General features: G+C 44.4%; 1 protein-coding gene across 3 annotated transcripts; it reads left to right on the forward strand.

The window, feature by feature from the left end:
- Positions 1–2,451: 2,451 nt before the first annotated feature.
- LOC149329969 (uncharacterized) lies at positions 2,452–25,373 on the forward strand. Of its 3 annotated transcripts, none has more exons than XM_089560685.1 (4): positions 2,452–2,861; positions 6,053–6,104; positions 6,666–6,953; positions 7,742–8,257. In XM_089560685.1, exons 1-4 carry the CDS (start codon positions 2,778–2,780, stop codon positions 7,819–7,821), a joined length of 504 nt encoding a protein of 167 aa, XP_089416811.1. In that variant the 5' UTR covers positions 2,452–2,777; the 3' UTR covers positions 7,822–8,257. The 3 variants fall into 3 exon arrangements, with proteins under 3 accessions (XP_089416811.1, XP_089416810.1, XP_089416808.1); XM_089560684.1 differs by lacking the exons at positions 6,053–6,104; positions 6,666–6,953; positions 7,742–8,257 and adding exons at positions 22,923–22,974; positions 23,866–24,153; positions 24,940–25,373 and having other exon boundaries at positions 2,735–2,861; XM_089560682.1 differs by lacking the exons at positions 2,452–2,861; positions 6,053–6,104; positions 6,666–6,953; positions 7,742–8,257 and adding exons at positions 17,641–17,799; positions 22,923–22,974; positions 23,866–24,153; positions 24,940–25,373.
- The last annotated feature ends 463 nt before the right edge of the window (positions 25,374–25,836 follow it).

Consider the following 25,836-nt stretch of genomic DNA (forward strand, 5'->3'; position numbering starts at 1 on the left):
TGTTTTTACTGAATCCGAACTACTTTAAGAGCGACCCTAAGGCATGCAACAAAGATACCTTAAAAAGTCGAGGATGTACCTCTTCATAATATCGCCACTTCTATCTCAGCGTGATATGAAGCCGCGTAGGGTCTAGAATAGCGGACGTCAACGAAACTATTAACGCTCCAAATCACACCGCCGAAATATGCTTCGAAGCCGCTATTCTTTATTCTTCTTGTGAATTTCATTCAGTAGCATACCAGGATTCACCTCATGACTGCGTTTTTGCAAACGTAAACAGAATAATACTCGTAATTTCACACATTTCGGCCGCCATATCTATAATCTGCTTGTCACCGCATAATTTTCTCGCTGCAAATAAAATACAAAGTATTTTTCTCTTTAAGAAGCAAACTTAATGAAAGAAAGTTCATAAGGGACATGACGCTAGCCGAATCACAGCTCGTCACTTGATAAATGTTCTTTGCAGCAAATGCAACGAGACCTGTTGCATTTGCTGCAAAGAACATTTGCTGCAAGAACATGCAATACGCTATAGATTACCGAAAAAGACCCTTTTGTTGCCAGAGGGGCACATGTTTTCGACGAAATGCCACAGGTTCTGCGTAGACAGAATAATACTCCTAATATTACACGAAATTTCGGCCGCAATACCTATTATCTTTCACCGCATGATTGCCTCGCTGCAAATAAAATACAAAGTATTTTTCTCTTTGAGAAGCAAACTTAATGAAAGAAAGTTCATAAGGAACATAGCGCTAGCCGAATCACAGCTCGTCACTTGATAAATGTTCTTTGCAGAATGCAACGAGAAATGTTGCATTTGCTGCAAAGAACATTTGCTGCAAGAACATGCAATACCGCTATAGATTACCGAAAAAGCCCCTTTTGTTGCCAGTGGGGGACATGTTTTCGACGAAATTCCACAGGTTATGTACACCTTTGTTCTGAGAGGTATATCTGCAACGGTCAAACAATCGGGAGAGGTCAAGCTCGTGAGTGTAAGCGATATGCGCGATAAGCTATAGCATTTGTCACACCTGCTTGACAGCCTTCGGTCGCTGCCGTGGCGTCCAGAGAGCATTGTGTCGCCCCGAATGGCTCTCACGATTCGCACTGGCTCAGAAAAACTCTGCTTAGCCACTACACACTTCTGTCGGCAATACCGATTAGGGTCCGAACAAACGCCCTTTTTCGAGTCAATGTACGGCTTTCAGTCGGCAGTTAATCGAGACGGGAGTATCTGCTAAGAAGGTGTTTCCACAAGCGCGATCGGTAATGTCGGTGGCAGAGCCAGGAAGGACAGCGTACGTGTTTTATATAGTAATCACATCCTCACTGATGGCACCGAGCAAACGTGCTCATTTGTTAGCTCAAGTCAGTTATAAAATATCATTCCTATAAAGAAAAACACGAAAGTCTAGACTTAGTAAGTAACCAAAGGTTGAAGTTCCGTCATTTCAGAAAATTACAAAAAATTAGGAAATAAATCAAGAAGGAAAGTGGAAGGAATGCTACATCAAATGTGTGATTGCTTTTTCTCCGGGCATTTATAAACTTATCTTTCAACTTGTTTTCATACATTATCACTGCGATTGCTGGACGCCATCACTCAAAGCTTTCTTTTACGGCAGCAGGTATTTATTACAGTGGCATCCGGGCGGCACAGCTAGACGCTGGTGCCCACGGACATATATTTGTGCCTTGGTGAAGTGTGTTCCCTGCGATACACCCTTGTTATGAAGTCAGTTTCCGTCACGCTGATATAAATCTTTGGCGGAGAGCTGTGGTCTCCTGGGGAAGCTAATGTAACCTATCGTACCTAAACGTGTGTGTGTGTGTGCGTGTGCGTGTGTGCGTGTGCATGTGCGTGTGTGCGTGCATGTGCGTGCGTGCGTGTGCGTGCGTGCGTGCGTGCGTGCGCGCGCGCGCGCGCGCGCGCGTGTGTGTGTGTGTGTGTGTGTGTGTGTGTGTGTGTGTGTGTGTGTGTGTGTGTGTGTGTGTGTGCGCGCGCGCGCGCGTGTGTGTGTGTGCGTGCGTGTGTGTGTGTGTGTGTGTGTGTGTGCCAATTACTGCGATGTTACATTTTTGCGCCATGTACACCCTTCAATTCATGTATGCCATCTTTCAGCCATTGAACTATTACAGTATTATTTTCCCATTGATCAACACAACAGATTAAAAACAGTACAAACGCATTCTCCTTCCCTTTCCTTCCTTTCGGTAACTGTTAGTGTCTTTCGCATACTATACAGACGTAGTGCTGACATGGGCGGAGTGCCGGGCACAGCCTAACGGCACGCTGTTTCAACTCGACAAAGCCGCATTATGTATGAAGCTTATTCCAATGAAAGATAATCACTCGCAGTTTCCTTTGCTCCTGTATCATTTTTATTCTTACTTTAATTTAAACTAATACCAATCAGCAATTTCTCCTCAAATTGTGCGCTTTGCAAGAGCTTCGAACACATTCCTTCGGTCCTGCCATAAATGAGTCTGAGGAGTGCGTCTGCACCTAATCGGAGCATTAATGGCGGCCGACGTGACTCATACTTGAATACCTTCCTATCATAGCTGTCTGACAGAGTTGCAACAACGATTGTCAGACCTACGTCTATTGCGCCGGGTTCGTAGGGAATTTCGTACGTCATCCACAGGAGTGCCATCTGTCAGCGCCTGCCTGTGGGAAAGATAAGGGGGTGAATGAAAAGTTAGCGAGCGGGCGCTGCGCCGACAGGCGTCGCCTTTCGCTCCTCGCGGTCACAGGAGAAGCAATGGCGGTGACAGTGTGGTTCCTCGCACATGTGTTGCTCGTCGGAAGCCTCCTCGTAGAGACGTACGGCAGCCCACAAAAGAGGGTAAGTTTCAAAGCTCACATGAAGGACGCAGCTTTGGTATTGCGTTTTTTCGCAGCGTTGATCCTTATATCCTAAGCAGCCCCTGTATTCTGGTCAACATTGCAAATGGATGGGTTCACTCTGGTCCTTGGTAAGGCCGGGCTTTGCAAATACGTTTCCAAAACTGGACCAATAATCTGCGCTGCTTGGGTATATGCAGAGCGATATCAAAGAGTGAGTTTCCTTCTTTCAAATAAAGGGCACGTTCGCATATCCTACTGGTCGCTTTAGTGCATCAAGGTACTAACAACGGTAGGATATTCAGACAAGCGCTATAATTCTGTACCAAAGTTAGTGATCAAAGATTCGGAAGCTTCTCTTTTCAAAAACCTTTAATAATTTGCCGTTCATACCTCTCAGTTACATTTTTAATAGGTGCACTGACACATGTTTGCCTCAGATGCAAAGAATTGGTTTCCGAATTTTTGGAATTGTCATTATATCTTTATTTATCGCGCCATCCATAAGCGGCTTTGTATTTTTTTATTCCTGAGAGTGAATTCAACAACACGCAGATAACCGTTTTGTGCACTATATATTATGTCCGTCCTTGTATTCTGGAGTCGCTTCTTGAGGCTTTGTTATTTATTTCCTTTGCTAGCAGCCAAGATAAGGCATATTTCGCTTGTATTTATAAAAAAGGCGTATATTTTGCACAATTTCTTCTATTCTTCATTTATCTAATGCTTCCTTATTGGCCGCGACATACGCAGACGTGAGCCGTGGCAGATGAAGCAACCCGTAATTTCATCAAGAGAGCAGGGCCGTTAGTTTAGTTGGCGAGGTTGTGATAGCTAAAAGGTGCTTTTACGATAACAAGAGGCAACTGAATTAGCAAAGATGGATGTTTGCGGTGCAGTCTAAGGTAGCGAAAGAACACGACGACCCATTTGGCATGCGTGCGTAGTTTTATAAGCGGGACCTTCATTTTAGGAAAGAAGCTGTGTGATGACTGAGTGGAAAACAGGCTCTAAATAAGGTGATGTGAGGGATTGAGTGTCGCCATGTTTTCTTCCAGCGGTGAATGTTTCACTTTGATAACAGCGCTGTTCGCTACCGGTCTCTTTGTGCTTGAGTAAGTTTTTAGGGAAGTTTCCTTTATTTCACGTTATACTGAAGACTTGTTTTACTTTCCAATGAATGACTTTGTCACTTCGCTTTGCGAAAGAATAAAGCTCTGCATGGTCCTTCCGATTTGTGATTCCCGGCCTGACCCACCGCTGACTTCATGACCATTTTTTGTAAAAGCCGTGTAGCATGGAAAAGGAAACGAGCTGATACACGAGTGACTCATGTAAGGTCCCTTGCCGAAAGCATTTGGGCAGGAAAATATATTTGCTTGCGAGTTACTCAAGAAGTTGAAAGATGTTTCTTATTACCGACAAGTTTCTTGCGACATTCTACTTAAGTTAGCGTTCTGAAAAAAGAAATGCTACTGAAATAACTCCTCCCGTTCAGCACTCTCTGAGACGGATGTAAATAAGCGATGTGCCCGAACTTAGTCAGAACGGGTGCTAGATAATGGACTAGAATATGGAGTTCATGGAGGTCCTGACTGCACAAAATCAACAAGGAAAGGAAGAAATGCCTTGAAACTTGGACCAGGTTGTCGACAAGAGCACGTAGTTTATATATATATATATATATATATATATATATATATATATATATATATATATATATATATATATATATATATATATATATACTGACGGAATTTATATAGGTCCTTCAATTAAACGAGGGGCCACCGGGGGGATGGCAAGAGCAAAATATAGTAATTGGAGGACAGAAAAACAGCGGAACTGGACTTGAAGCAGTACTTCTCCAGGCGAAGCGCCTGTAACTGTTCATACGGATAAGCAAGAGGCCGTGTCTGTTGCCATATCAACCTGGAAAGAATGCAAAATAACTGCAATAAAATCGAATATTCACGGGACCCGAGAAAACGGCAAAATGAAAATGGCCCTAAGAGAGAACACAGACTAAACAAACGCAAAGATGAGCACAAGTTCTGTTTGAAAACGTTGATCTGCAGATTGAGGCTTCCCTCTCTTTCCTTGATCAGTATGTTCATCCAACTAAGCCAGATGTTTAAAGCTCTGTGTGTATTGAGCAAAGTGGTCCTCGCAAAAAGAGTTTTTCTTTTATAAACAGACACTCTCTCCTTAGTTACTAACGCTTATCTTAATTTTGATGGGCGTAAGAATGAAATAAAAGCATAAAAATGTGCATGGCAAAAAAGTCCGACAACGAAGAAAAGCTGCAGCTCCAACCCAACGGTAGCTTGGAGAGGACGCTATCATTCACTGCCCTTTAGGCATGTTCATATGAATGATGTGAAAAAGAGGATGCAGTAGCAGGTCTGTGAGCTGATTTTTATTAAAATTTCTTATTCCGAAATTGCATTTGCCCGGCCATATACATAACGGCAGTGGTGACAATAACAAGGCTGTCGTTTACCTGGAACGCTAGGGACAGCTTCAGAAAGCGTTCCCGCGGAACGGGGCAGAGAAAATTCAGACTTCTCCAGGCAACACCTGGAAATATGTTGTAATCTGAAAAGTTTCAGGTGCTGATATCATAGTTTTTATCTCGCTTCTTCTCTCTCTGGACATGCTTTGTCTACTTCGCATGTCGTAGCACCTCTCCACGTTAGAACTTTCTTCACATCTTATGACTAAAAAGAATGAATTAATAAATATATTTCAGGTGTTATAAACAGTTGGCCCTCTAACCCTTATGCGAAAAATAGGACGTTTTTAAGCCAAAACTCTTTCCTTTTGCAACGTCGTATGGCAGTTGTCGACCTTTCAGATCAAGCCGTTAACTGCTACTACATCGGCATCGGGGACGATAAAGGGGGGTACTAAATAGAGAAAGTATGTCAAAGCAAGAGAAATCATAACAACTGTTCATGCGACCATTTATAAAACAATAAGGTGGCCACAGATGACACAGGTGTGGTTTAACGTAGAAATATCAGAGAGGCCTTTGTCCTGAAGTGGGCTTAGTAGCACTGATGATGGCGATAACTGCACCGCTTCACTCGTTTGTGAGCACAATAAATATGTACCAGACCTGGCTCTAAATTCGCAGTTTCTCGGGTCATGTTGAGTGCATTGTGACTTATGTTTTTCTCTCTGTTTCAGGAGGCTGTATTCAGCAGCAAAGTCTTGGGGAAAGGACGCCTTCCTGAAATAAGCAAGTTTTCAGATGTTTTTTTTAAACCTTGGTTGCCTCCAGCATCCATAAAATTGGTCGTTAAATTTGTTATTATTTCGGCAGAGTTAATATGTTTCCTTATATCAGCCTATAATATTATCAGCCCGAAGCTTCGCTGAGATTTTTGCAGTGGGATAGCAATATACTTTACACACTTAAATGACGCTCATGGAAGTGTTGCACATGATTCGTGCCATTCTCTGAAATCAATAACATTTCCTTTGTCTGTCACACACAGTGCCTCTTTTTGTGTCGCAGACAAAGCCACAGGCAATACCAAAGGAGGCAATAACTCCTCCTTTGTCGGTCACAGACAGTGGCGCAGTGGTCATCGTTAAGTAATCAAGCAATCCACTTGAATCCAAACAAAGGCCTGCTTTGTGATTAGCATTACCCAAACGCTACGGCAGCGTACTATCACATGCATGAATTTCTAACTACACTGGTCCTCACGGCTAGAAGTTCGAATTAAGTGGACGCTAAGGGATGGGGCGCCGGCCTTCAGAGTATATAGTTTAACTCTTTTTCTAAATGTTGCAGCGCCCGTGATCACTGACTTCAGCCTGCGGCCCCTCAACTCAACGTCACTGCTGGCAACGTGGAAGTCAAAGTTCGAGCAGGGCTTGATCTCCTTTTATGTCTGCCTCCTCGGATCTTACGAGAAAACTTGCCATAACCACCCCTACGTCGCCGTTAAAAGCCAGCAATACATAATCAAAAATCTGAAACCCGAAGCGAAGTACAACGTTAGCGCTCTCTACAGCAAAGCATTGGACGGGACATTTTACAAGTGGGACGCGTATCGCATTCTCACGATGCCACCTCCAGGTAAGGTTCCAAGAATATATGTACTGGAACAGCTGCCTACCTCGTTAAATGCTAAGCTCAGTTGCCTCCACCTGTACACAGCTACATCCTACAAGGATATACTTGACGCGTTTATAACATAATTCATTTCGGGGTTAACAAAAAGCGACCCTTGAATGTTTCGTGAGGCGTGTGATGAATAACATTTACCGCCAGGCGCTATACTTTAAACCGTTGCCTAGAGCACGAAATTTCGCGTCGTTAAGTTTTTGTGCTGTCTCAGTATAACGTTATTACGATTATATAAGCAACGATCTATGTTTTGCTCAATGTCCAATAATAATTTATTTATTTCCTTGAGTGTGAGATCATTATTTGAAATCTACTAACACGGACAATTGGTGGCTCTAAAGAAGATCAGCAGCTCTTTGCTCCCCGAGGGAATTAGTTCACGTGACTGATTTATGGTTCTCCTTCGGTCAAACGCTACATATTCTTTAATTTAAAAAAAAATAATCGTCGTGAATCTAAACTATCCTCTGAAGTCTCCCCTCGACTTTGTTTAATGACGACCAATTTCGGTCGCTCATGTATGTTTTCGTGTGCCTTTGTATTAGTGAAAAGGTTTGTACATTTTGAACTGCACCGCAAGGTATAATGTGCCGTTGTTCAAGCAAAGCCAGGTGAAAAAATGAATTACTGCGTGTTGACAATTCTAAAAATGTTCTGTCAAGCTGGAACACTGTAATCAGTCTCACAGTAATCTATCTCCAATTTCTTACCGAGGGTCTTTTTTTATCCCTCAATAGGCTGGGTAAGCGCCGCATCGTCACCAGTCGTCAGTGGACTCCTGGTGCTCACGTCACTGCTCTACTTCATCGTGAGATGAGCGCCGTGTACGAACATATGAGTGTTCTAACGACCCAAATGCGACGCCTCTCAAGAAAGAAGTCGAAAAATTCTGAAAACGATCTTCCTGCTCGCAACACTGGAACGGCTCCTGGTAGCGTTTAAAGCGAACGCAATTTTGTATGTAAATATTTTTTTATTTGCTGTGGCCAATGCTACTTTCCCTTCCGCAAAGACATAGCCTTCGGTAATTATACGGACTCTCCATGTTTTTCCCAACCGGGTGCATAATTTACACTTAAAGGTATAGCCATCAGACCATGTGAAACATATGAGCCACAAAGGAAGGGATGGCTCTTTGGGTCAAAGTGTCACACCTTACCGAATTCAATTGTCAAACATGTAGTAATTGCAAATAAAAATTTCCTTTTCCTGTCTCTGTTAAAATTACAGGGTCTGTTCTGAAAGTAGTAGGACTGATTTTTTTAAATAAAGTTCATTTAGGAAAATAGTACAAACGATTAAAATCGCATCTACACGCTGCTGCCAATGAGTTTTCCAGTTTTCGTACGCCTCCATGAACGCCTGGACCGGAATGCTGTTTAGCTCCCTCGTCATGGCCTGTTGAACCGCCTCTACCGATCCGTGATGTTTCCCTTGAGCGTCGATTTCATTCTCAGGAATAGAAAAAAGTCTGGCGGGGCTAAGTCGAGGCTGTAGCGGGCCTGAGGCAGCGTCGCCGCCTTCTGCTAGGCAAAAAATCGGGGTCCTCATTCACATGATGAAGAAGATCCTGGCAGGCCGCTTTCCGGTTGGCCTTTTGTTCCTCTGACAACACTCGCGGCACCAACTTCGCGCATACTTTCCTCATGGCTAAGTTTTGTGTTACGATCTCAAAAACTTGGGTTTGAGAAATGCTCAAGTCACCAGCAATCATTCTTATCCTCATCCTACGATCATTGTTCAGTAAATGTTTCACTCGCTACACATTTTCGTTGGTCTTGCTGGTCGGAGGGCGTCCGGAGCGGTCGACGTCTTCCACTCTTTCCTGACCTTCTCGGAACCACTTGTGCCACTCAAAAAACACCTGATCCACCCATGGCAGCGTCACCGTAGGCCTCCTTAATCATGTCGTGAGTCTCTTTGCTCGTTTTACCAAGATTTACACAAAATTTGATCGCCTAGCGCTGATCCAGTAAACGCTCTATGATTCTGCGTGCCGAGACGTTGCGACAGGGGTTCACAGTGCAAGCGATCTGGTCTCTTCAACGGCCGAGAGCCGACTGCCGATTTTCCCCAGAATTCCCAATATCCCCCTTCAACGATCCTGCACGCGCAGACCGCCTCTCGTCTGACCGTTCGCCCAGGAAAAAACCAGTCCTACTACTTTCAGAACAGACCCTGTAGTGCTCCTTCGTAAGCCAATTCCCTCCTCTTTTAGCAGTCGACAGTGCTGGGTAGACTGATCCGAACTGCTAGGAATTCTGAACGCAAAGTTTTTTAAAACGCCTTCAGAACTGTCACACAACTAAAGAATCAGAAAACAATTCTCTGGACCTAGTTCTTCGGCAACTAGTCATGGAAAAACCGACTCTGAAAAGCTTTCCAAACAGCTTCAGAAGAGATATATTTTACTTCTGCAGACACTTTGCACGCAACGGCATATTCTAGCAATGGCGCAACAGTAATAGCACTAATATTTACGGTTGTCATCAGTGTTCACTTCTAGAACACCACATCTGTGAAGGTTACTTCTGCCGTAAACCCTGGTTCAACAGCATGGAGCTTTGAAGATTATTACGCCATCAGTGAAGCAGTCAACAATGCTATCGCTTTCGGGATTAGTGATCGGCCATCGCACCCTCCTTGTGATCTCGTGGAAGCGGGGCCGGACATGACTATGGCGGTAGGTTTAAATATAAACGATTACTGCGGACTAGTACGGTGTCTTTGTCGACGTATTACCACGTTTCAACGGCAAGAACCCTAGTTCAATGAAAACGAATCTGTTCTAAGCTATGAAAGGTCAGAAAATGATACATGGTTGTCCCCGTCGCCATCTGTTCTCACAAGCAAACTGCTCTATTCCAAGGCAGTATTTTTTTCCCCAAGACTCCTTACGCTAGGTTGCTGAGACATGAATTTCTATAAGTTGATTTCACAGTCCCTTTCATCACTGACTGCATGGGCTTGAATCGAGTTCTGGAAACATTTTTCATTATATTTTCTTAGACAAAAGCCGTCTATTGATGCTAGACAAACAGTAACAGTACCAGAGTGAGCAGCAGAATTGTATTGCACTAGGAACAAAAACAGAATGAAGTTATCAGCAATGTTCCTTTAGAGAATTCCACATGGCGAAAACAGAAACTCGCCAAAGCAACAATGCGGTCCTTAAAGGTCATGCAGTGGTCTGCATCAGGAAAGGCGTAACATGCGTGCTGATCCGGACCGACACCGCCGACGACAATGCCTGTGAAGGGTTGGCAGTCAGAATCGCCAACAACTGATTGCAAGACAAGGTTGTCATCTGCTCCGTCTGCACACGCGCCGGCACTCGAAGGAGCAAGAAGAAAGCATTTCAGTAGATAAGGCGCGTCTGAAGTGATTACTGAGCCGACCCTCTCATCCTCGGAAGACAATTTCACGCTCGGCGTACACTGTGGGTCTACAACAGTAACACCTCGGGAAGCTTAGAACTACTGAGTACACGAGAAGACGTCGGTCTCGAACATCTCAATCATCATCAGCCTGACTACACCCACTGCACGAAAAAAGCCTCTCCCATGTCTCTCCAATTAACCCTGTCCTTTGCCAGTTGCGGCCAATGTATCCTCGCAAACTTCTTAATCTCATCCGCCCACCTACTTTCTGCCGTCCCCTGCTTGCTACGTTCGCCTTCTCATGGAATCCACTCCGTTACCCTTAAGGACCAGCAGTTATCTTGCCTACTCATTATATGCCCTGCCGAAGCCCATTTCTTCCTCTTGATTCAAACTGGGATGTCATTAACCCCCGTTGTTCCCTCCCCCACTCCGCCCTCTTCCGATTTCTTATCGTTACACCTATCATTTTTTTTTCCATAGCTCGCTGCGTTGTCCTTAAGCTGAACCCTCTTTGTTAGCCTCCACGTTTCTGCCCCATGGGTGAGTACCGGTAAGATACAGCCGTTGTATACTTTTCTCTTGAGGGATATTGGCAAACTGCCATTCATGATCTGAGAGAACCTGCCATATGCGCTCCACCGCTTTCTTATTATTCTAGTTGTTTCGTTCTCGAGATTCGAATCTTCGGTCACTACCAGGGCTAAATAGACGTATTCCTTTACCACTTCCTGCACTTGGATGCCAATTGTAAACTCCTGTTCCCTTATGAGACTGCTGAACATTGCTTTCGCTTTCTGCATATTAATTTTGAGACCCACCGTTCTGCTCTTCTTGTCTAACTCATTGCCTTGTTAAGTCACTCTACTCCTGAGTGACTTAGCAAGTGTCAGCGAAACAAGTTACTAAGTTATTACTGTTAAATCTTATCTCCGACTGTTCCCAATAAAGTCCTCGGATGCGGCTATCAATAACTATTAGCCGTCCTGACATAAACTATGCTTTCCTTCGCTGCACTTCAAACTTCCATCTACTTTTCACGGCGAGGTAGTCCGTGAATTGTTTGTTTTCTTTTTATAGTTCCCTTTTCTTTTTGTTTCCTTCTCTTTATTGTCGTCTATTCTATTCTTACCTTGTGCTGATATTCCTCTTTTAGTTTTTTTTTTCTTGTATTTTTATTTGCATTTTTTTACCGGGTGTTCCTACCTGCACCTCCTTAGTTGTAACTTATTCCCGTTTGCCTCTCAGGTCATTCGAGCTCTGGCAGGCGACTGCTTCATAAGGCGATCGAAGTTCTCTGCTGTCATGTACGAGTCGTGTCGTGTACTTTCGTGCACGCGCGGAGCTGAAAGAACGCATGCTTTCGCATTTTTTCTACATAAATCAAATTGATCGCCCTAAATTTAACCCCCTATCTAACACTCGCAACTAAATCGCAAAGATAAACGGCGATGAGTTCAGCGAAGTGATTGGGCCAGTGCACCTACCTAGCATTTAGTTTATCGAAGAAAATGTGTAGTCAATTTCCTTTATTCCCTTTGCAAACCGCTTTCCGGCGTTTACCACTTCGTTGGCGTTATACATGCACCTGTGAGTTGTTACCCCGAGATCGCGGCCGCTCATTTTGCTCACAACGATCGGAACTGACCCGGACAATAGACAGCAAATGCTACTCCTCTATAAAGCCTTCTCCATCATCACTTCGCTTTGTTTTCATGCTCCCATGTAGGCATACAAGGCCGCCCTGCCGTCTACTTGGGGAGATTAAGTGACGTTTTCCTTTCCGAGAAATTCCTAAGATGCTAGTACAAAAATTTTTTAAGGGGATTCTGCGCTCCGCATTTTAAAGGTGCAAGGTGTGATAATGAAAAGTTCACCTGTAAACGTCGTATCATAGCCCAACATGATATATATGAAGCCATGGAATGTGACACCTGCGGAACTGATTGCTGTTGTTCGTATATTTTTATTCCACTCTCCTTGTTAGAAAATTGCTTTGCTTAAATATGCCGGAAACTGCGTACTAAGAATTGCATTCTTTTTTTCATTTAAAAACAGGAAGAAAAGTGGTAAAGTTGAAGAAAGAGCCAGCCGTGCAAGTAAATCTCTTTCTGGCACCCCAAATACTCCTCACCAGAACGTGCGGAATTTTATTTCGTGGTTATAAGCCGTATATTAGTTTTCTCCTTGCACATTCTCAACAACAAAGCATAATTCCCTCCTTGTTCCGCGGACGATAGGAGTGAACCAGGCAAAAGAGAAAAAATCATCGCAATGAACATCGAGAAAAATAGAAGCGAGTGGTATCGGCCGAAAAAAATCTTGCTTGGAACTGTAATTCCTGTTGTTGTTTTCTAGCGACGTTGAACACGGTATATTTCGTGAGCCATCACTAAGAGTGAACCATTAAGAAGCACCTGGTTTCGCTTCGTATTCATGCTCCATTCTTTACTGGCACTACTGAATGCAGTTCATCCTTCTCATAAACATCATTCTCGCTACGTCTATTGCAGGACAAAGTGCTCTCCAGGTGACCTCCAGCTAACCTGCCATGCAAATATTTTCATCATCATCATCAGCGTTACTACTCCTACTGCACGGCAAAGGCTCTCCTATGTATTTCCAATTAACCCTCTCCTTCGCCAGTTGCGGCCTCCGTATCCCCGCAAACTTCTTAATCTCATCCGCCAACCTATCTTTCTGCCGCCCCCTGCTACGCTTGCCCTTTCTTGGAATCCACTCCGTTGCCCTCAAGGACCAGTGCTGATATTGCCTTCGCAAGATAACCATGCGAATATGTGGCCACCTTATACCCGCTATATTCCTTATATCACCTCGTCCACATGGCTCCCGCGCGTCCCCTACTAAGTTTGCCTCAACCTATCGCCTCTAAAGGACCTCCTGTTATCTTCCCATAGCATTTCGTGCCCTCCCCAAGCGCACATCTTCTAGATTTTCGATGAGAGGTCAACACCTCGCATTAGTTCCCTCACCCTCCCAGCTCTCTTAGTCTGCCTTAAAGTTGCGCCTATCATTTTTCTTACCGTAGCTCATTAAGCTATGCTCAACCTTGCTTGAAGCCATTTCGTTACTTTCCCAATTTCCAACTTCTGGACATGGAGCACTTTCACAGTAGCTATTCAAACACTTGTCATTGAAATAATTAAGACACCCTCTACAAATATTCTACACTCAGCACTGGTACTGGTCTAACATGAATGAAACGAAGAGAACCTGCTATTGTTTTTGTGTGCTCTTGGATGAGAAGATAGAAGTACCTCTTGAGACTACTTCCTACATAATTATCACTCTGCCGACATTTTTAAAAGCTGAAATAGACCCAATAAATACCATAAACGAAGACTTCAGTCCGGAAAGGGATTAGTATTTTAGATCACCGCTATATTACGGCCTAAAAGAGATTAACGTACCGGTGATTACTTCATTACATTGCTTTTGCCGCTGTACTGATCTGCACTAAAGTTCCTAGCAGTTCAGATAAAATTAAGCGAACATGGAAGTTAAATCAAGTTGCAACCTCTTACTCGCCCCATTTCTGAGCTTCCGTTCCAGGACCCATACATGAACTTCCGCTGGCAGCATACCATGAAAGAACACCACAAAAAAGGAAGCTAGCTTCAGAGCTAGAGAGTCTCTTGCAGCCCAAACAGAGCACATGCGCTTAATTTCTTGCCAGCACACAGAGGCATGCGGTGATGTTGTTCGCGTCGGTCGTAGGAGAGGTTTAATTATGTTTTTATTTAAATACACTTAGTAAATGATCATTCCCGTGCTAAAGATGCATTTACTAAGGGGTGTTCTTTCATCTTCTATAGTAAGCCATGTTCAATCTGTGGGCGCGCAATGATTGGGTCACTGTTGAGCGTATAGCAAAATTGTGTTGTAAGTGTGTAGATTATATAACATCTTGCAACAGGGGTCAACGGAATGAAATTACGTGTTTTACCAAAAGCTGTTGACAACCGGTTCTTTCCGTGTGGATTTATGCATACACGAGAACCTTATAGACAATACCTACGGCTTACCTGTTCATCTTTATATACTATGCATTGGCATCCGCAGATTAAAAGCAAAGGCTGATAATCTCCCTAGTGTCAACGCACTTATTATCGTGTCGGCTGGACCACACCGCTCGACTAGTCTCCAGACTTATCGCCGCAAGGACGGTTCTACTAAGGCTGAGCGCAGCGTTCACCATTCTCGAAGAATTCTTCCACTCTCATCTCTGAAAGTTGTTCAGCGCAGGACGTTGTTTTTCCACAGAATGTCGCGTTTCAAGCTGCAAAAATAAGTGAGGGGCAAATACCGTGACGACGAAGTTTCGTAGAATACCCATGTGGTGGCTCAAATCATGGAAAAGATGATACCAGCTCACGTGAAATCGAAAAGTATTCAACAGGAAACCGCGTCTTATAGATTTCCACTAAATACGCGGGTAGGTTGCTCTAAATTGGTCCGCACAAGGGTGTCACTGGATCAGCGGAATAGACGCAACGCGCGCTGTGAAAAAACAACCACAGGTTAAAATATTGCCACGTCTCATTGTAGCGTCGAAGACTCGTTTCCAAGACTGGTTGGTGTCTTCCTGACTGCTGGACTGCCATCACTACAACGTGACATCTGCCACGTCTCATTGTAGCGTCCGTTCGTTCGCGCAAGGGGTGTTATCATTTTTGTCAGATGTCACGTTGTAGTGACGGCAGTCCAGCAGTCAGGAAGACACCAACCAGTCTTGGAAACGAAGCTCTTTATTTGGGCTGACTTGCGCCCGCAAAAGAACTGAATCACTCGGCGGAGGCGTAAGCAACAAGCGTGCTCGTCGGTCGTCGAACTACGAATGCCCGCTGCTCGCGGCATCGTTCAATTTAAAGCCGGCAAGGAAACTTCGAGATAACAGGTCGAGATCATCTAGAGTAATCTAGAAACACGTAGATGCAGCTGTTCATGGCTGTGAACAATCGAGATTAGTCCGGTCGCTTCTCGCGTCACGAACAAAAATGATAACACCCCTTGCGCGAACGAACGGACGCTACAATGAGACGTGGCATTATTGTTTCTTTGTGAGTATTTTGAAGATTCTCTTTTGATCGACTTCACTGTGTATAAACCAAATTCTTTCGTTTTGCGCTTGTTTTTTTTTATTTTGTTTGTTTTTACTGATTTCGAACTAGATTGAGAGCGACCCTAAGGCATGCAATAAAAATACCTTCAAAAGTTGGGGATATACTTCTTCATAATATCGCCGCTTCTTTCTCAGCGTGATATGAAGCCGCGTAGTCTAGAATGGCGGATCATACCGACGTAATATTCCTCGAAGCCGCTATTCTTTATTCCTCTTGTGAATTACATTCAGTAACATACCAGGATGCACCTCATGACTGCGTTTTTGCAAACGTAGACAGAATAATACACGTAAATTCACACGAAATGTCTGCCACAATGTCTATAATCTGTTTGTCAGCGCTTAATTTCTTCGCTGCTAATAAAGCACAAAATATATTTCTCTTTAAAAAGCCAGCTTAATGAGAGAAAGTCCATAAGCAACATGGCACTAGCCGAATCACATCTCGTCAACTGACCAATGTTCTTTGCAGCGAATGCAACGAGAACTGTTGCTTTTGCTGCAAAGAACACTTGCTGCAAGAACATGCAATACCACTACAGATCCCCGAAATCGCCCTTTTGTTTCCAGTGGGTGACATGTTTTCGACGAAATGCCACAGGTTACGCACACCTTTGTTCTGAGAGGTATACCTGCAACGGTCGAATAATCAGGAGAGGTCAAGCTCGTGAGTGGAAGCGATATACGCGATAAACTATAGCATTTGTCAGACTTGCTAGGCAGCCGTCGGTCGCTGCCATGGCGTCCAGACAGCATTGTGTCGCCCCGAACGGCTCTCACGATTCGCACTGGCTCAGAAAAACACTACTTAGCCTGGCACTCTTCTGTCGGCAATACCGATTACAGTCAGAACAAACGCCGTTTTTCGAGTCAATTTACGGCTTTCAGTGCGTACTTAATCGAAAGGGGAGTATTTGCTGAGAATTTCTTTTCCACAAGCGCGAGCGGTAATGTAGGTGGGCAGTCAGGATGGACAGCGCACGTGTTTCAAATAGTAATCACATCCTAACTGATCGCACCGAGCAAACGTGCTCATTTCTTAGCGCAAGTCAGTAATAAATATCCGTCAAATAAAGTAAAACACGAAACTCTAGACTCCGTAAATAGCATACGGTAGAAGTTACATCATTTCAGAAAATTACAAAAAATGAGCAAATAAATCAAGAAAGTGGAAGGAGTGCTACATAAAGTGTGCCATTGCTTTTTCTCCAGGCATTTATAAACTTATCTTTCAACTTGTTTTCGTACATTATCACTGCGATTGCTGGACGTCATCTCTCAAAGCTCCCTTTTATGGCAGCAGGTATTCATTCCAATCATATCCGGCCGCTGCTAGACGATCGTGCACATGGACGTATAAATAGCCGTGGTGAAGATACTTCCCTCCGATATACCCGTTTTAAGAAATCAGTTTCTGTCACGTTGGTATAGACCATTGGCAGAGAGCTTTGGTCCAGGGTGCGTGTGCGCGCGCGTGTGCGTGTGCGTGCGCGTGCGTGCGTGCGTGTGTGTGTGTGTGTGCGTGCGTGCGTGCGTGCGTGCGTGCGTGCGTGCGTGCGTGCGTGCGTGCGTGCGTGCGTGCCAATTACTGCGATGTTACATTTTTGCGCCACGTACGCCATTCAGTTCATTACTCCATTACTCCGTTTCTCCATTGCGCCATTACTCCGCCCAGCGCTGACATGGGCGGAGTACCGGGCACTGCCGTTTGGCACGCTGTTCCAACTCGACAAAGCCGCATTATGTATGAGGCTTATTCTAATGAAAGATAATTACTCGCAGTTTCCTTTCCCCATCTAACACGTTTATTCTTACTTTAATTTCAACTAATGCCAATCAGCAATTTCCCCTGAAATTGTGCGCTTTGCAAGAGCTTCGAACACATTCCTTTGATCCTTCCATAAATGGGTCTGAGGAGTGCGTCAGCACCTAATCGGAGCTTTAATGGCGGCAGACGTGAGTCATACTTGAATACCTTCCTATCACAGCTGACTAACAGAGTTGCAACAACGATTGTCAGACCTACGTCTGTTGCGCCGGGTGCGTAGGGCATTTCGTACGTCGTCTACAGGAGCGCCATCTGTCAGCGCATGCCTGTGGGAAAGATAAGGGGGTGAATGAAAAGGTAGCGAGCGGGCGCTGCGCAGACAGGCGTCGTCTTTCGCTCGTCGCGGTCACAGGAGAAGCAATGGCGGTGAATTTGTGGTTCCTCGCACATGTGTTGCTTGTCGGAAGCCTCTTCGTAGAGACGTACTGCAGCCCACAAAAGAGGGTAAGTTTCAACCCTCACATGAAGGTAGCAGCATTGGTATTGCGTTTTTCCGCAGCGTTGATCATTATATCCTAAGCAGCCCCTGTATTCTGCCGAGCATTGCAAATGGATGGGTTCACTCTGGTTCTTTGTAGGAGCGGCATTTGCCAATACGTTTCCAGTATCGGGCCGATTATCGGCGCTACTTGGGCACATACAGGATGATATCAAAGTGTGAGTTTCCTTCTTTAAAGAGGACTAATATTTATCTGAAATAAAGGCCAACTTCGCATATCATAGTGGCCGCTTTTGTGCATCAAGGTACTGACAACAGTAGGACGTTCAAACAAACGTTACTACTCGACCAAAATTAGCGACGAAAGATTTGGACGCTTCACTTTTCAAAAACCTTTAATAATTTGCAGATCCTACTTGCCAGTTACATTTTTATTAGGTGCACTGACTACTGTTTGCCTCAGATGCAAAGAATTGTTATCCGAATTCTTGCAATTCTCATTACATCTTTATTCATCACGCCATCCATAAACGGCTTTGTATTTTTATTCCCGAGAGTGAATTCAACAACCCGCAGATAAGCATTTAGTGCAGCCTGAATTATTTTCATCCTTCTGCTCTTCAATCGCTTTTTCAGGCATTGTTATTTATTTTCTTTGCTAGTAACAAAGATAAGACATATTTGGCTTGTATATAAAAAAACGACATATTTTGTACAGTTCCTTCAATTCGTCATTTATCTGATGCTTTCTTACTGGCTGCGTCATCCGCAGACATCAGCCGTGGCAGAAGAAGCAACCCGTAATTTCATCAAGTGGACAGGGCTGTTAGTAAAGTTGGCGAGGTTGTGATAGCTAAAATGCGCTTTTACCGCGGTGGCTTAGTGGCTATGGTGCTCGGCTGCTGGCCCGAAAGACGCGGGTTCGATCCCGGCCGCGGCGGCTGGATTTCTTTGGAGGAGAAATTCGAGGCCCGTGTACTGTGCGATGTCAGTGCACGTTAAAGAACCCCAGGTGGTCGAAATTTCCGGAGCCCTCCACTACGGCGTCTCTCATAGCCTTAGTCTCTTTGGGACGTTAAACCCCATAAACCAAACCAAACCGAATAACAAGAGGCAACTGAATTAGCAACGATTGATTTTTGAGGTGGAGTCAAGGGCACAAACGTAGAGGCTAACAAAGAGGTTTCAGCTTAAGTTAAGGACAGCGCAGCGAGCTATAGAAAGAAAAATGATAGGTGTAACGTTAAGAGATTGGAAGCGGGCGAGGTGGGTGAGGGAACAAACGCCGGTTAATGACATCCTAGTCGAAATCAAGAGGAAGAAGTGGGCTTGGGCAGGGCATGTAATGCGATGGCAAGATAACCGATGGTCCTTAAGGCTAACAGAGTGGATTCCAAGAGAAGCCAAACGTAGCAGGGGGCGGCAGAAAGTTTGGTGGGCGGATGAGATTAAGAAGTTTGCGGGGATACGGTGGCCGCAACTGGCAAAGGACAGTGTTAATTGGAGGGAGATAGGAGAGGCATTTGCCCTGCAGTGGGCGTATTTAGGCTGATGTTGATGATGATGATAAAGATATCAAGGGTAGCAAGTGAACGCGACGACCCTTATGACATACAAGGTCTGTTAGAAAAGTATCCGACTTCATTTTTTTTTACGAACACCTGATAGATTTGAAACAAGCGCGCTTGCACCAGCCCACCTTGAACCTTCGTGCGCATGCACAAATTTTTTCTCGCCTGCTGATAGCGTCAGTCACTGGTACGCAGCGTTTGAGTGAGGCAGTGCGCAGTGCTCTCGTCGTTTTTCTATTGCAAGGAAAATTGCGGTGCGACAGGAGCAGCGCTACTGCATCACATTTTGGCAGAAACCAGGCGACAGCCAAGTGGAAACCATTCGGAATATTCAGACGACTTTCGGTGACAATGCTATGAGCAGCACACAGATTAAGCAGTGGTACAATTTGTTTAAAGACAGCCGCACATCGGTGCAGAGAGAGCCACGCTCCGGTCGGCCATCAACATGCCGAAATGACCAGGTCATTGCCGAAGTGAACGCTGTGGTGACGCGGGACCATCGTGTGACTTTCCGAGAAATTCTGGTAGAGGTGGACATCACCAATTTTTCAGAACATTTCATTATCACCGAAAATTTGGCCATGGAGAAAGATGCGGCGAAATTCGCCCCGAAGCTTCTCACGGTGTAGTAAAAGCAGCTTCGTGTTGAAGTCTCACAGGATATGCTGGATTCCACAAACAGTGACCCCGATTTCATCAACACCATAATCGCTGGTTACGAGTCTTGGGTGTACAGGTACGACCCGGAAACCAAATCCCAGTCGTCACAATGGCAGCATTCCACGGCACCATGACCAAAGAAGGCCCGCCAAGTGCGCAGCAATGTCAGAGTGATGCTGACTGCTTTCTTTGACTCCCTCTGTGTGGCACAGCACGCGTACACACCCCACAAAGTAAACATTGACTAAAAGAATACTACAGGGATGTCCTCCGTCGCCTGCGTGGTGCTATGCGGCGCAAGAGGCCGAAGCTGAGGTCAACAGGAAATTGGCGCATCCATCATGACAATGCTCCTGCACATTCCTCGCACTAAATTCCCACTTTTTTCGCAAAAAACCAGACTGCTGTAGTCCAACAGACTCCTTACTCTCCTGATATAGCCTCCAGTGACTTCTGGCTGTTTCTCAAAATCAAGAGGCCATTGAAAGGAGCGCGATTTCAGACAAGCGAGGACATTATGGCTGCAACGACAGCTGAGCTAAACTCCATTCCGAAAGGGGCCTTTTCGGAATACTTCCAACAATGGCAGCACCACTGGGAGAAGTATGTGGAGTCCCAAGGAGACTACTTTGAAGGTGATTAGGTTTCCAACGCTCCAGTTATGCCAGTTTTTTTTTTTCTTTGGCAAAAGGTCGGATACTTTTCTAACAGACCTCGTACATGGAGAGGTTTATCGGCGGGACTTCCATTCTGGGAAAGAAGCTGTGTGGTGGCTGCGTGGAAATCAGGCTGTAAACAAGGTGGGGTGATAAAGTGAGTGTCGTGTACTTTTCTGTAAGAATTCCTGGTGATGAAAAGAAATCTGTGAGAGAAGACGTCAACTGACAATGCAATGTTTTACGATCAGATTCTTTTCGGCGCATCGCCATGTTTTCGTCCAGTGGTGAATGTTTCACTTTGTTAACAGCGCTGCTCGCTTCTGGTCTCTTTCTGCTTGAGTAGGTTTTTAGGGATGTTTCTCTTATTTCACGTCAGTAGTAATTCGTTAAAGACTTGTTTTACTTTCTAATAAACGACTTTGTCACTTCGCATTGCGAGAGAATTAAGCTCAACATGGTCCTTCCGATTTGTGATTTCCTGCCTGACCCAGACCTGACTTCATAACGATTTTTTGCAAAGGCCGGGTTACATGAAAAAGGAAACGAGCAGATACATGAGTGACCCATGAAGGGTCCCTGCCCGACGACCGCATTTGGCGGAAAAATACATTTGCCTGCGGGTTACTCAAGAATGCACCATCGTTTGCTGACAGATGTTTCTTATCGCTGAAAAATCTGTGGTCACGTGTAATTTAAGTTGTTGTCATGAGAAATTAAACGCTACTGAAATTACACCTCCCGTTCATCAGTCACCGACCGAGATGCAAATAAGTAATACATCACTAACTTCGTCACAATGGGTGCTAGACAACGGACTAGAATATGCGCTTAATCGAGGTCCTAACTGCGCAAAATCAGCAAGGAGAGGAAAGAGCTTCGACAAGAGCACGCCTTGTTTCTGCGAGTCAGGTCGTCATTGGCGGAGTTCACACAAGTTCTTCAATTAAACGAGGAGGCACTGGGTGAAAGTAAGAGTGAAATATAGTGAGGGGAGAATAGTAAAACGGCGAAATTAGACTTGAAGCAGTTCTTGACCGGGTGAAGAAGCTACAACTGCTTATACGAATAAGTAAGAGGCCATGTCAGTTGTCTTATCTACCTGGAAAGTGGGCAAAAAACTTCAATAAAATAAAACGACAAAAAAGAAAGTGGCTCTAAAAGAGAAAAGAGACTAAACAAACGCTAAGATTAACACAAGTTCTCTTTGAAATTGGAGACTCTTCCCTTCCTGTCCTAGATCAGTATGTTCATCCAACTAGGTCAGATGCTTAGGGCTCTGTGCGTACTGAGCACAGTGGTCCTCGCAGGTGTTGCCCCTAAAATTTTCACTGCCAAAAGAGCTTTTCTTTTATAAACTACCACTCTTTACTTAGTTACTAACGTTTGTCTTAATTTTGAGGGGCGTAAGGACGAAATAAAAGCATAAAAATGTGCATGTGCGCGGCGAAAAGGTCCGACAACGAAGAAAAGCTGCGGTTCGAACCTTACCGTATCTTGGAGAGGACGTTGTCATTCATTGCCCTTTGGGCATGTTCTTATGAACGATGTGAAAAAGAGGATGCAATAGCAGGTCTGTGAGCTGATATTGATTAAAATCCCCGATTCGGAATTCGCTCGACCATATACATAGCGGTAGGGGTGACAATAACAAGGCTGTCCTTTGCCTGAAACGCACGAGACAGGTTCAGAAAGCGTTCCAGCGGAACGGAGCAGAGAAAATTCAGATTTTTCTCAGGGCGACACCTGGAAATATGTTGTGACCTGAACAGCCTCACATGCAGATATCATTGTTTTTATTTCGCTTCTTCTCTCTCAGCACATGCTTTGTCTACTTCGCATGTCGTAGCACCTCTCCACTTTAGAGCTTTCTTCAGATCCTATGACTAAAAAAATGAATTAATAAATGTATTTCAGATGTCATACATAGTTGACCCTCTAACTCTTATTACAGAAAGTACACCAATGCCAGAGAAATAACATTTGTTCGGGAGACCATTTATAAAACAATGATAAGGTGTTCGCAGCTGGCACAGGAGTGGTTTGAGGTAGAAATATCGAAGAGCCCATTGTCCTGAAGTGGTCTTACACGCGCTGATGGTGACGGTAACTGGAGCGCTTCGCTGGTTTGTGCAGGCAATAAATCTGTACAAGACCTGCATACCGGACCTGGCGCTAAATGCGTGGTTTCTCGGGTCATGTTTCTTGCAGTATGACATGTTTTTCTCTCTCTTTTAGGAGGCTGTATTCGGCAGCAAAGACTTGGGGAATGGACGTCTTCCTGAAATAAGTAAGTTTTCAGATAGTATAGCTTTTTTTCAAATTTGGGTGCCTCGGCATGCATAAAATTGGTCTTGGAATTTATTATTATTTTGGCAGACGTAATATGCTTCCTTATAGCAGCCTATAATATTATCAGCCTGAAGCTTCGCTGAGATTTTTCCAGTGTAATAGCAATGTACTTTATACACTTAAATGTCGCTCAAGGAGATGTATCACACGATTGGCGCCATTCTCTGAAATCAAGAACATTTCCTTTGTCTTTCACCCACCGTACTTGTGTTTGTGTCACAGACAATACGACAGACGAAACCTAAACAGACAATAACACCTCCTTTATCGGTCACAGACATGGGAGCAGTGGTCATCGTTAAGTAATCACGGAATCCACTTGAATCCAAACAAAGGCCTGCTTTGTATTAAATATTACCCAAGCACTATGGCAGCGCATTGTAAAACCATGAATTGCTTTCTATGCTCGTCCTCACGGCTCGAAGTTCGAATTAAATGGACGTTACGGGATGAGGCGACGGCCTTCAGAAGCGTGGGAATAGCGGTTCAGCAAGTTATAGCAACCAAGTTGACAGAATCGTCGCTTCACGCTCCGCAGACCAAAAGCTGTAATGCTAAGTATGAAAATCATAATACAAAGTTTCCCGTGCCTACAGCAGCCGCATGACAGATTACCTTGCGAGGAGAAAAATCAGCATTCAGCACAGCTAATCGGGCCCAATATTGAGAACGTATTGGCAAAGGCCTGTTCTACAAAGGGCCAGAGTGAGACCATCCATTTCCAATACTGGGCCGATTACCTGTGCTGCTTGAGATGCCTTGTTTTTGTTGGAACCGAAACGAGTTTGTATTGCGAGTATATAGTTTAACTCTTTTCTAAATGTTACAGCGCCAGTGATTACTGACTTCAGCCTGCGGCCCCTCAACTCAACGACACTGCTGGCAACGTGGAAGTCAAAGTTCGAAAAGGGCTTGATCTCCTTTGATGTCTGCCTCCTCGGTTCTTACGAGAAAACTTGCCCTCACCACTCCTACGAAGCCGTTAAAAGCCAGCAATACATAATCTACGATATGAAACCCGAAGCGCAGTACAACGTTAGCGCTCACTATCGCGAAGTAGTCGAAGGCACGTCCTACGAGTGGGACGCGTATCAGACTCTCACGATGCCACCTCCAGGTAAGGTTCCAAGAATATATCTAATGGAACAGCTGCCTACCTCGTTAAATGCTAACTAAGCTCAGTTGCCTCCAACTGCACACAGCTACATCCTACAAGCATATACTTGACGCGCTTATAACATAATTCATTTCGGGGTTAACAAAAAGCGACGCTTGAATGTTTCGTGTGGCGTGTGATGAACAACCTTTACCGCCTGGCGCTATACTTTAAACCGCTGCCTAGAGCACGAAATTTCGCGTCGTTAACTTTTGTGTTATCTCAGTAGAACATTATCACGATTATATAAGCAACGAGCAATGTTTTGCTCAATGTCCAATTAGAATTTATTTCCTTCAATGTAAGATCATTCTTTGAAATCTACTTACACGGACAATTGGTGGTTCTAAAGCAGATCAGCAGCTGTTTGCTTCCCGAGGGAATTAGTTCAAGTCAGTTATTTATGGTTCTGCTTCGGTCAAACGCTACATTTTCTTTCATTTAAAAAAAATTAATCGTCGTGAATCTAAATTCTCCTCTGAGCTCTCATGTCGACTTTGTTTAATGACCACCAATTTCGGTCGCTCCTGTATGTTTTCGTGTGCCTTTGTATTAGTGAAAAGGTTTGTACATTTTGAACTGTACCGCAAGGTATAAAGTGCCGTTGTTCAAGCAAAGCCAGGAGAAAAAATGAACTACTGCCCGTTGACGATTCTAAAAATGTTCTGCCAAACTGGAACACTGTAATCAGTCTCAGTAATCTATATCCAATTTCTTACCGAGAGTCTTCTTTTTATCCCTCAATAGGTTGGGTAAGCGCCGCATCGTCACCAGTCGTCAGTGGACTCCTGGTACTCACGTCACTGCTCTACTTCATCGTGAGATGAGCGCCGTGAACGCACACATGAATGCTCTAACAACCGAACTGCGACGCCTCTCAAGAAAGAATTAGAAAAATTTTGAAAACGATCTTCCTACTCGCAACACTCGAACGGCTCCTGGTAGCGTTGAAAGCGAGCGCAATTTTGTGTGTAATTATTTTTTTATTTGTTGTGGCCAACGCTACTTTGCCGTCCGCAGAGACATAGCCTTCGGTAATTATACGGACTCTCCATGCTTTTCCCAACCGAGTGCATAATTTACACTTAATGGTATAGCGATGAGACCATGTGAAACATCTGGGCCACAAAGTGTAAAATTTACCGAATTCAACTGCAAATAAATATTTCCTTTTTCTGTCACTGTGAAAATTAGTGCTCTTTCGTAAGCCATTTTCCTCCTCTTTTAGCAGTCGATACTGCTGGGTAGACTGATCAGAACTGCTAGGAATTCTGAACGTACAGTTCTTTAAAACGCCTTCAGCGCTGTCACATCACTAATGAAACAGAAAACAATTCACTGAACCTAGTTGTTAGACCGCTAGCCACGGAAAAACCGACTCATACAAGCCTTCCAAACAGCTTCAGAAGAGATGTATTTTACTTCCGCAGACACGTTGCACGCAAAAGCATATTCTAGCAATGGCGCAACAGTAATATCACTAATGTTTACGGTTGTCATCAGTGTTCACTTCTAGAACACCACATTTGTGAAGGTTACTTCTGCCGTAAATTCTGGTTCAACAGCATGGAGTTTTGAAGATTATTACGCCATCAGTGAAGCAGTCTACAATGCTATCGCTCTCGGGGTTAATGATCGGCCATC

The sequence above is a fragment of the Amblyomma mixtum genome, chromosome 9 (genome assembly GCF_055824585.1).
Source record: "Amblyomma mixtum isolate Tamu chromosome 9, ASM5582458v1, whole genome shotgun sequence".
Classification (NCBI taxonomy): domain Eukaryota; kingdom Metazoa; phylum Arthropoda; class Arachnida; order Ixodida; family Ixodidae; genus Amblyomma; species Amblyomma mixtum.